The sequence below is a fragment of the Mobula hypostoma genome, chromosome X1, assembly GCF_963921235.1.
Source record: "Mobula hypostoma chromosome X1, sMobHyp1.1, whole genome shotgun sequence".
NCBI classification, from domain to species: Eukaryota; Metazoa; Chordata; class Chondrichthyes; order Myliobatiformes; family Myliobatidae; genus Mobula; species Mobula hypostoma.
In genome coordinates, this window is record NC_086128.1 from 24397403 (window position 1) to 24410120 (window position 12718).

At 44.6% G+C, this 12718-nt stretch overlaps 1 protein-coding gene across 1 annotated transcript in view; it reads left to right on the top strand.

Moving 5' to 3' along the window:
* The window catches only part of LOC134340347 (ankyrin repeat domain-containing protein 33B-like), a 58723-nt gene that overhangs the window by 26529 nt on the left and 19476 nt on the right, over positions 1–12718 (top strand). Inside the window, exon 4 of the mRNA XM_063037483.1 lies at positions 7722–7851. Within this exon, the coding sequence (XP_062893553.1) occupies positions 7722–7851 (130 nt within the window). The remainder of the gene's footprint in view (positions 1–7721; positions 7852–12718) is intronic.

Genomic DNA, 12718 nt, shown 5'->3' on the forward strand with positions numbered 1-12718 from the left:
TACTCCCTGATGCTCACAGACCCCTGGCACACTGCTAGTGTCTTCCACAGTGAAGACTGATGCAAAGTACCCATTAAGTTCATCTGCCATTTCTTTGTCCCCCATTACCAGCATCATTTTCCAGTGGTCCAATATCAACTCTCACCTCCCTTTTACTCTTTATATAACTGAGAAAACTTTTAGTATCCTGTTTTATATTATTGGCTAGTCTGCCCTCATATTTCATCTATTCCCTTCTTATAGCTTTTTTTAGCTGTCTTTTGTTGGATTTTAAAAGATTCCTAATCATCCAACTTCCCACGCACTTTTGCTACCTCATATGCCCTTTCCTTGGATTTTATGCAGTCCTTAACTTCCTTTGTCAGCCACGGTTGCCTACCCCTGCCAATTGAGAACTTCTTCCTCTGTGGGACATATCTATCCTGCACCTTGTGAACTATTCCCAGAAACTTCAGCCATCTCTGCTCTGCTGTCATCCCCACCAGTATGCTCCTCCAATCCACCTTATTCTGAATGCTATGCATATTTAAATACAGCACCTTTGGTCCTTCTTCACCCTTTCGAATTTTGCTTCCATAAATACCTCATTTGTTCCTACATGCCTATACCTGCTATGCTCTTCCTTTTTCTCTTAACCAGGGTCTCAATATCTCTCGAAAACTAAATTCCCTACACTTGCTATCTTTACTTTTCACTCTGACAGGCGCATACAAACTTTGTACTCTCAAAATTTCACTTTTGAAGGCCTCCCACTTACCAAGTACCCCTTTGCCAGAAAATAGCCTGTCCCAATCCACACTTGCCAGATCCTTTCTGATACCATCAAAACAGCCCTTTCTCCAATTTAGAATCTTAACCCAGGGATCAGACCCATCTTTTTGCACCTGAACTCAATAATCAGCTCTTTGATTTGCTGATATTCAGTGAGAGGTTGTTGTTGTGGCACAATCTTCCTCCTTTATTAGATTAGATTCAACTTTATTGTCATTGTGCCGACTACAGATACAAAGCCAATGAAATGCATTTAGCATCCGACCAGAAATGCAAAGAATAATGTTATTTACAAAATAACTGTGAATAAAAAGTAAGTGCTACAGCACACAAATATAAAAGCACTGAGACAGTACAATATGGGCGCAAACAACAGGAATTCTGCAGATGCTGGAAATTCAAGCAACACTCATCAAAGTTGCTGGTGAACGCAGCATCTGTAGGAAGAGGTACAGTCGACGTTTCAGGCCGAGACCCTTCGTCAGGACTAACTGAAGGAAGAGTGAGTAAGGGATTTGAAAGTTGGAGGGGGAGGGGGAGATCCAAAATGATAGGAGAAGACAGGCGGGGGAGGGACGATATGGGTGCAATACTGCTTAGCGCTGTGATGTGTGGTTCAGCAGGGTCACAGCCTCAGGGAAGAAGCTCTTCCTGTGCCTGCTGGTGTGGGAGTGGAGGCTCCTGTAGCGCCTACCGGATGGGAGGAGAGTAAAAAGTCCATGGTTAGGGTGAGATGCATCCCTGATAATGCTTTTCGCTCTGCCTAGGCAGCGTTTATGGTAGATGTTCTCAATGGTGGGCAATTGGGTGTCGATAATCCGCTGGGCAGTTTTCACCACACGCTGGAGTGCTTTGCGGCCCGATATGGGACAATTGCCATTCCACACTGAGATGCAGTTGGTGAGTATGCTCTCAATGATACAGTGGTAAAAGTCCGTCAGTATCCTGGGACAGTGAGCTTTCCTGATGCTCCGCAGGAAATAAAGGTGCTGTTGTGCCTTTTTGATCAGGATGGAGGAGTTCAGGGACCAGGTGAGATCCTCGGAAATGTGGACACCAAGGAACTTGAAGCTTGATACACGCTCCACTACAGCTCCGTTGATGTAGATGAGGATGTGAGTGTGGCTCCTAGCATGCCTAAAGTCCACAATGATCTCCTTGGTCTTCTGGGTGTTAAGGGCCAGGTTGTTGTCGGCACACCACGTGGCCATCACACATCACCACTTTTCATCACCACTTTTGATTCGGCCAATGTCAGTGGTGTCATCAGCAAACTTAAATATGGCATTGGAGCTGTGCTTACCCACACAGTTATAAGTATAAAGTGAGTAGAGCAGGGGGCTAAGCACACAGTTTTATGGTGCGCCTGTGCTGATGGAGATTGTGGAGGAGATGCTGTTGGCAATCTGAACAGACTGGGGTCTGCAAGTGAGGAAATCAAGGATCCAGTTGCACAAAGAAATATTGAGGCCTAGGACTTGAAGATTATTGATTATTGAGGGGATAATAGTATTAAATACCAAGCTGTAGTCAATGAGGAGCTGAGAGAAGAGTCAATGAAAATAAATCAAATGTTGAACTGTTGCTCCGGTCGACAAATTGGAGCAGATTCATATTTGCACAGTTTGGTGTCTTTTGCACTCTGGTTGAATGCCCTAGTTGGGTGGTCTTTCATTGATTTTGTTATAGTTATTATTCTATAGATTTGTTGAATATGTCCACAAGAAGATGAATCTCAAGGTTACATATGGCGACATATATGTACTTTGATAAATTTACTTTCAACCTTGAACTTTGAAACAAGTGGGTACCTCAGATGCTGAAGGGAGAGGCTAAAGGTCTCAGTGAACATTCCAGCCAGCTGAACAGCACGGGTCTTCAGTACTTGGCCAGGTACCCCAACTCAGCCAGATGCTTTCCGTGGGACCACCCTCCTGAAGGATGTTTTCATATCGGTCTCAAAGACTGAAATCGCGGGGTCATTGGGGGCTGTGGGAATGCGTGAAGGTGCCACCGTGTTTTCAACTTCAAGCTGAATTCATTCAACCATACACATGCATGTATACCCCACCAACTGAAACACCGTTCCTCTGGATCAAGGTGCATAATACAGTACATATAACTCATGCACATAACATGTAAAGTAACATTAACACAAATAAATTAACAAATAATGACGTGCATGTACAACACAAGTTCAAAAGTAAACAGTATGACTCTACTGGCATTTCGTGTGTGATGAGAGCTGTGTGGTGGCAGGGAGTTCAGTAGTCTCACGGCCTGGGGGAAGAAGCTGTTTCTCACCCTGACAGTTCTTGTCCTAATGCTATGGTACCTCCTACCTGATGGTAGAGAATCAAAGAGATTTTTAGATGGATAGGAAGGATCATTGACTATGCCAAGGGCCCTGTGTATGCAGCGCTCCTGATAAACGTTGCTGAAAGGTTGATGAATCTCTCAGCAGTCCTCACAATCCTTTGATCAGATTTCTTGCAATTCCCGTATCAGATGGTGATGCTGCCGGTCAGGACACTCAGTGGTGTTCCCGTAAAAATTGGTTAGAATGTTGGGGGAGGGGAGCCTCATTCACCTCAATCTCCTCAGGAAGTGGAGATGCTGCTGTGCTTTCTTGAGTAAAGCGGTGATGTTGAGGGACGAGGTGAGATCGTCCGGTATGTGCCCTCCCAGAAACTTGCTGCTCATAACTCTCTCCACGGAGGAGCCGTGTATGTGCAGTGAGGAGTGGTCAGCCTGAACCTTCCTAAAGTCCACAATCATCTCTTTGGTCTTGTTCACGTTGAGACTCAAGTTGTTGTGATCGCCTCATTCTGCAAGATGTTTTACCTCCTCTCTATATGCCATCTTGTTGTCATTGTTGATGAGGCCAGTCACTGTTGTGTCATCAGCAAACGTGATTATTTGGTTTGAACTGGATCTAGCTGCGCAGTCATGCATCAACAGCGTGAACGGCCGTGGGCTGAGCATGCAGCCCTGGGGAGCGCAGGTGTTCAGCGTGATGAAGCTAGAGATGTTTCTGCCAACACAGACTGACAGTGGCCTTTCTGTCAAGAAGTCCAGGATCCAGTGACAGAGAGGTGTTGATAATCAAAGTGAGCGTCAAAGGCATCAAGCTCATCTGGGAGCGAAATCTTGGTTTCACTTTGCAGGAGGTGATTCTATTCAAACCCTGCCACAGCTGTGGAGCATCCTTCTGTGATTCATTTGGGCTGGAATTACCATTTTACATGTGAGATGGCTTTCTGGATGTCGAATCTGGACCTCTTGTATTTTATTTGGTCACCAGACTCAGCAGGTCTGGCAGCATCAATGGAAATAAATCAACAGTCGACATTTCAGGCCGAGACCCTACTTCAGGACCATTTAATAGAGCAGAGGAAATAAAGTAAACACAGCCTAGTTAGTACAATAGGTCATTTAATTCATCATACATTACCCATTTAATACAACAAGGAGAACCTATTTAATTCAAAATACAGTTATATAGAACATAGAAATCTACAGCACGTTACAGGCCCTTCGGCCCACAATGTTGTGCCAACCATGTAACCTACTCTAGAGACTGCCCCAGAATTTCCCTACTGCACAGCCCTCTACTTTTCTAAGCTCCATGTACCTATCTGAGAGTCTCTTAAAAGACCCAATGTGAAGCAATTTACAATAGCAAACTTGTACCGTATATTCAACTTGTATGATCCTCTATAGAAACAACTTAAAGTGACAATCTATTAAATTTTGCAAAACAAGTTTTGTAAATAATTCAGAGATCCTACTTAACACAATAATTCAGCAGTCTATTTCATGCAACAAATACAATTTATTGTCGTTGTATTTAATACAGTGAAATATTTATTTAGTATAGCAAGCTAATCTGGTAAATCAAGCATTCTCATTGCAAGAAATACTCTATTTCATAGAGCAAACAGTGCCTGCTTAACAGTTCTGATGAAGGGTCTCAGCCCAAAATATTGGCTCTTTATCCCTCTTCATAGATGCTGCCCGACTTTCCGAGGTCCTTAAACATTTTGTGTGTCCTACTCTGCTTAAAAGAGCAAGGGATCAATTTAGTACAGTGAAGTCTATTTATAGAAACACAGAAACATAGAAAACCTACAGCACAATACAGTGACAATGCTGGTGCCAAACTGTATCGGCACTTGCCCTTCCCTTGGACTACGTCAGTGATGTGGTGAGGGGGAGCCCACTGCATGGACAACAGAAGGTTCTTCAAATCTTCCCGTCCAGGCTTGCACCCTGGAGAGAACACAGTCCACCAGAAGCGCAAACCTATGATCCCCTGGGATCGACGGCTGCCTACTACTATTTCTTTGGAATGTGGGAGGAAATCAGGGCACCCAGAGGAAACCCATGCAGTCACAAGGGGAACATACAAACAGTAGCGGTAAGTGAATGTGGGTTGCTGGTAACATAATAGTGTTATACTAACTGCTAAACTACCATGCCACTGCATTAATTTACTTAATGCAGAATATAGATTGTTTAATATAGCAAACAGTATTTGATATGGGAAACAATCAATTAAATACTGTTAAAGGCATCCATTAGTCTTGCGAGACCATGGATCTGTGCCTGGAAAGTCTTCACTCTCCAGGCCACAGGCCTGGGCAAGGTTGTATGGAAGACCGGCAGTTGCCCATGCTGCAAGTCTCCCCTCTCCACGACACCGATGTTGTCTAAGGGAAGGGCAAGGGCCGATACAGCTTAAATACTGTAAAATACAATAATAAAACTAACAGTTTCTTAATACAGCAACGGAACTTATTTGGTATAGTGAGTAAACTATTTAGTACACAAATATCTGTGCATGTCATATATCAGAGTTTTATTAAAAAAGCAAACAGAGTCTACTTAATGCCACAAAACAATCTAGTTTATGCAGCAAAGTACACAATTCTGCAAATTGAATCTATCTCTAATAGGAAATAGAGTATATACAATAGAGCAAAAATCTTTTACTTAACTCCTCAAACTGAGTCTATTTAATTTGGCAAAAAAATCCCCTTTTTAATAAAGCAAATAAGTTTATGTAATAAAAGTAAACTAGCCAGATGAATCCCACAAATGCAGTCTGTTTCACACAGCTAGTAGAATCTGTTTAAATGGACATAGCAGTCTATATAGTACACTAAACAGAGTCTACCTCATGTGTCAGATTTGGTAAGCAAGATATTTTTACCGCAAACAATTCCTGATTAATACAACAAATGGTCTACTAATAGAGCAGCAAGTATTTATAATAAAATCTATAGCTACTTAATTCAGCAAATATTGTATTTATAGAAAATCAGTGAAGAAATTTGTGCACTTTCAACACAGACAAACCTTTTTAAGAGAAAAATAAAAATTTATCTAACAGCGCAAGGAGTCTATTTAATAGGGAAGGTAGAAACTAATGCCAGAGAACAACTAACAGTATGAGTTCAGCATGGCATAATGACACTGGTTAATTTAAAGCAACAAGCAGAGCCAATTTAGAGTCGCAAAGTACTGTAGGTCTATTTAATTCAGCAAACAGAATCTACTTAAGTGAAGTTGAGTGAAGTTATCCCATCTGTTCCAGCAGCCTGATGGCTGAGGGTTAATAACTGTTCCTGAACCTGGTGGTGTGGGTCTTGAGGCTCCTGTGCCTTCTTCCTGTTAGTAGCAGCGAGAAGAGAGCATAGTCTGAGAGGTGGGGGGGTCCTTGATGATGGATGCTGCTTTCCTTCAACAGCGCTCCATGTAGATGTGCTCAATGGTGGGGAGGACATTACCTGTGATGGACTGGGCCACATCCACTACTTTTTGTAGGCTTTTCCATTCGAGAGCATTGGTGTCTCCATTCCAGGCCGCAATGCAGCCAGTCAATATACTCTCCAATACACAGCTATAGAAGTTTGATAAAGTTTCACGTCATGCCGAACTGTCACAAATCCCTAGGGAAGTAGAGGCACTGTCGTGCTTTCTTCATAATTGCACTTGCGTGCTGGGCCCAGGTCAGATCCTCTGAAATGATAACACCAAGGAATTTAAAGTTGCTGATCCTCCAATGAGAACTGGCTCATGGACCTTTGGTTTTCTCCTCCTGAAATCAATAATCAGCTCTGTGGACTTGCTGACATTGAGTGAGAGGTTGGTGTTACGGCACCACTCAGCCAGTGTTTCAATCTCCCTCCTTTATGCTGATTCATCACCACCTTTGATTTGGCCAACAATAGTGGTGTCGTCAGCAAACTTGAATATGGCTAAGCTGTGCTTAGCCTCACAGTCATAAGTGTAAAGCGAGTAGATCAGGGATCCTTGTGGTGCATCTCTGCTGATGGAGATCATGGAGGAGATGTTGTTGCCAATCTGAACTGACTGGGGTCTGCAAGTGAGGAAGTCCTGGATTCAATTGCACAAGGAGGTATTGAGGCCAAGGTCTTGAACTTTATTGATTAGTTCTGAGTGTTGATAGTATTGAATGCCGAGCTGTATGCATCCTGATGTATGCATCTTTTCCATCCAGATGTTTAGAGGGATATGGACCATTTATGGGCAAATGGGACTAGCTCAGGTGGACAACTTGGTCAGTATGCACAAGTTGGGCCAAAGGGCCTGTTTCTGTGCTGTATACGATGTCTCAATAGAATGCAGTTAGTGCTGGTGCTTACTACACAGTCTTAACAAAGCTGAGAACCTGCAATACCAGTTAACTAATCTGCAGCAGAATTTCTTTTTCCCAATCCATTAGGTAAAGGATGGAACTGTCCAGCAAGCAGAACATAGTGCAAAACTCCAGAACATTGCCAGACAGTTTATTTTGCAAAGTATTGTCCCATGGGTAACTTGGCTGATAATCTGGAAAGTGTACAATGGAAGATACACTGTGACACTGAGTTATTGATCTTACGGAACCTCAGGACGATAACTTACTTCTCATTTGCAAATAGAATGAAGTCATGATTGGCTGCTGCTGGGGCTTTCTGGGTAAAGTGGATCCGCTGTCTGGATGTTCTCGGCTGGACATCAATCACCAAGACCAGGATGGAAACACAGCCTTGATAACTGCAGCTCGGGCAGGTGGGTATGTGGTGGATTATGGGTGGGCGGAAGACTATCAAGGTATGGGAGATCTGATGTGGCATCACAGTGTAGAAGTGCATGCACTGTTGCCAAACACTACTTGTGAGCAAGACCATGGCTTCTCCTGAGGCGAGCAAATCGTCTGCCATGAAAGGGAAGGCTGTGTTCCATTGTTGAATTAAAACAGATAGCAGGGTGAAAAGGATAGATAGGGCCAATGCCCAACAAAATGCACAATTAAATCATCATAACCTCCACAAACATGAGAATCCAATCCGTGAAACAATGTTCTGGGAATTAACAGAGTGAAGACAATATAAAATTAAAAACTGCCATCTTTCTGAAGTGAGATAGTAAACAATGCCCTCTACTTGGAGTGAGATATCAGAAAATCACAAGATCACAAGACAAAGGAGCAGAAGTAGGCCATTCGGCCCATCGAGTCTACTCTGCCACTCCACTATTCTCCCATCTAGTTCCAATTTCTGCTTTTTCCTCATATCCCTTGATACCCTGACTAATTAGATACCTATCAATCTCCTCCTTAAACATCCTCGATGATCAGGCCTCCACAGCTGTATGTAGCAATGAATTCCATAAATCCACGACCCCCTGGCTTTAACTGGGTACCCTCTAATTCTGAGACTGTGGCTTCTTGTCCTGGACTCACCCACCAAGGGAAACAGCCTTTCCACATCTACTCTGTCCAACCCTTTCAACATTCGAAATGTTTCTATGAGATCTCCTCTCATTCTTCTATACTCTAATGAATACAGTCCAAGAGCCGACAAACGCTCCTCATATGTTAGCCCCTGCATTCCAGGAATCATCCTCGTAAATCTTCTCTGAACTCTCTCCAACATCAGTACATCCCTTCTAAGATAGGGGGCCCAAAACTGCACACAGTATTCCAAATGAGGTCTCACTAATGCCCCATAGAGCCTCATCAACACCTCCTTACTCTTATACACTATTCCTCTTGAAATGAATGCCAACATAGCATTCACTTTCCTTACCGCTGATCCAACTTGGTGGTTAACCTTTAGGGTATCCTGCACGAGGACCCCCAAGTCCCTTTGCACTTCCGATTTTTGAATTTTCTCCCCATCTAAATAATAATCTGCCCGATTATTTCTTCTTCCGAAATGTACAACCGTACATTTGTCAACGTTGTATCTCATCTGCCATTTCTTTATCCACTCTCCTGAACTGACTAAGTCTCTCTGCAACCTTTCCGTTTCTTCAACACTTCCTGCTCCTCCACCTATCTTGGTGTCATCCGTAAACTTAGCCACAAAACCATTTAATCCATAATCCAAATCATCGACATACACTGTAAAAAGAAGCGGCCCCAACACTGACCCCTGCGGAACACCACTAGTAACCGGCAACCAATGAGAATAGGATCCCTTTATTCCCACCCTTTGCTTTCTGCCTATCAGCCAGTGCTCCACCCATTCCAATATCTTTCCTGTAACTCCATGGGCTCTCATCTTATTAAGCAGCCTGATATGCGGCACCTTATTGAAGGCCTTTTGAAAATCCAAATACACAACACCCACAGCCTCTCCCTTGTCAATCTTATTTGAGATTACCTCAAAAAATTCCAATAGGTTGGTGAGGCAGGATCTTCCCTTCATGAAACAATGCTGGCTTGGGCCTATCTTGTCATGCAGCTCGAGGTATTTCATAACCTCATCCTTGAGGATCGACTCCAATAACTTTCCAACTACCAATGTCAGACTAATAGGTCTGTAATTTTCTTTTTGCTGCCTCCCTCCTTTGTTAAACAGCGGAACTACATTTGCAACCTTCCATTCCTCCGGAACCATGCCAGAGTCTATTGATTCCGGGAAGATCATTTCCAATGCCTCCACAATCTCCAAAGCCATCTCCTTCAGAACCCATGGGTGCACCTCATCTGGTCTAGAAGACTTATCTATTCTTAGTCCACTTAGCTTCCCAAGCACTTTCTCTCTAGTAAACTTGACTGTACCTAATTCTATTCCCTGAGACCTCTGGCTATCAGGTATGTTGCTAGTGTCTTCCACTGTGAAGACTGATGCAAAATACTCATTTAGTTCCTCTGCCATCTCTTTGTTACCCATTATAATTTCTCCAGCATCATTTTCAATTGGTCCTATATCTACCCATGTCACTCTTTTACTCTTCATATATTTAAAAAATCTCTTAATATCCTTTGTGTTAATTGCCAACTTCCTTTCATAATTCATCTTTTCTTTCCTAATGACTTTCTTAGTTTCCTTCTGTAAGTTTTTAAAAGTCGTCCAGTCCTCAGTTTTCCCACTAATTTTTGCTTCCTTGTACGCCATCTCTTTTGCTTTTATTTTAGACTTAACCTCTCTTGTTAGCCACATTTGTGTCATTTTTCCATTCATGATTTTCTTTTTTTTCGGAATATATTTTCCTGCACTTTCCTTATTTCTTGTAGGAATTTCATCCAATTCTGCTCTACCGTCCCTCCATCTAGCTTACTTTTCCTATCGACTTGGGCTACTTCCTCTGTCATACCACTGTAATTTCCTTTGTTCCACTGAAATATCGATACACCTGATATCAGCTTCTCCTTTTCAAATTTGAAACTGAACTCAATGATCACTTATGATCACTACTTCCAAGAGGTTCCTTTACCTCCAGCTCCCTAATTGCCTCAGGTTCGTTACACAGCACCCAATCCAAAACAGCCGGTCCCCTGGTGGGCTTATTGACAAGCTGCTCCAAAAAGCCATCCTGTAGGCATTCTACAAACTCCCTCTCCTGAGATCCAGTACCTTCCTGACTTTCCCAATCCACTTTCATATTAAAATCCCCCGTAATTATCGACATTTTCCTTCTGACACGCTTTTTCTATTTCCAGCTGTAACTTGTAGTCCACATTCCAGCTGCTGTTTGGAGGCCTGTATATAACTGCTATTAGTGTCTTTTCACCCTTGTCATTTCTTAACTCGGCCCATAAGGATTCTACCTCTTCTGATCCTATACCCCTTCTTTGTATTGATTTGATATCATTACTTACCATCAGGGCCACGCCACCCCCTTTACCTACCTTCCTATCCTTCCTGTACACTGTGTATCCTTGGATATTCAGCTCCCAATCACATCCATCATTTAGTCATGACTCGACCCCACTGCTTGTCCTCTACTTGTGGTGAGATATTGAACAATGTTCTTTGCATGGACTGATACTCAGGCAATGTCCTTTACACAGTGTGATGTCCAACAATGTTCTTTGCGGAAAATGAGAGATTATGCCATGTTATCTACACGGTGTAAGATAGGAGAAAATGTTATCTGTGTGGAAGGAGATATTTGACATCATTTGAGAAATTGGGATATTCGACATTGTCTTTTCCACAGGACGAGATATTAGATAACATCCTTGGAGTGGATATTAGACAATATCCTCTGCATGGAATGAGATATTAGACAATATGCTCTGCATGGATTCAGGTGGCAGACAGTCCAGTGCGTGGAATGAGATGTAAGTCAGCATCCATTGCATTGAGGGTGGGAACTGCGTGTGGGTGACTGGCAAGGGTGGGTACGGGGTTTGAGAGTGGGTATTGGGTGTGGGGGTCACTAATGGTTGGTGCATGGTGGGAATGGGAGGGGGGAACAGTGAGAGAGGATATTGAGTGTCGGGGAGAAGCACTCATAGGGTGTGAGAGAGCAGCGAGTGTGCATATTGGGTGTGGGGGAGTGGGGAGGGTGCACATTGGGTGTGGGGGAGTGGGGAGGGTGCATATTGGGTGTGAGGGAGTGGTGAGGGTGCACATTGGGTGTGAGGGAGTAGGAGAGTGCACATTGAGTGTGAGGGAGTAGGAGGGTGCACACTGGGTGTGAGGGAGTGGTAGGGTGAACATTGGGTGTGAGGGAGTAGTGAGGGTGCACATTGGGTGTGAGGGAGTAGGAGGGTGCACATTGGGTGTGGGGGAGTGGGGAGGGTGTACATTGAGTGTGAGGGAGTGGGGAGGGTGAACATTGGGTGTGAGGGAGTGGTGAGGGTGCACATTGGGTGTGGGGGAGTGGGGAGGGTGAACATTGGGTGTGAGGGAGTAGGAGGGTGCACATTGAGTGTGAGGGAGTGGGGAGGGTGAACATTGGGTGTGGGGGAGTGGTGAGAGTGCACATGGGTGTGGGGGAGTGGTGAGGGTGCACATTGAGTGTGAGGGAGTGGGGAGGGTGCACATTGGGTGTGATGGAGTGGGGAGGGTGAACATTGGGTGTGGGGGAGTGGTGAGGGTGAACATTGGGTGTGGGGGAGTGGGGTGGGTGCACATTGAGTGTGAGGGAGTGGGGAGGGTGCACATTGGGTGTCTTGGAGTGGGGAGGGTGAACATTGGGTGTGAGGGAGTGGTGAGGGTGCACATTGGGTGTGGGGGAGTGGGGAGGGTGAACATTGGGTGTGGGGGAGTGGGGAGGGTGAACATTGGGTGTGGGGGAGTGGGGAGGGTGCACATTGAGTGTGAGGGAGTGGGGAGAGTGAACATTGGGTGTGGGGGAGTGGTGAGGGTGAACATTGGGTGTGGGGGAGTGGGGAGGGTGCACATTGGGTGTGGGGGAGTGGGTGGGTGCACATTGAGTGTGAGGGAGTGGTGAGGGTGAACATTGGGTGTGATGGAGTGGGGAGGGTGAACATTGGGTGTGGGGGAGTGGTGAGGGTGAACATTGGGTGTGGGGGAGTGGGGAGGGTGCACATTGAGTGTGAGGGAGTGGGGAGGGTGCACATTGGGTGTGATGGAGTGGGGAGGGTGAACATTGGGTGTGGGGGAGTGGTGAGGGTGAACATTGGGTGTGGGGGAGTGGGGTGGGTGCACATTGGGTGTGAGGGAGTGGGGAGGGT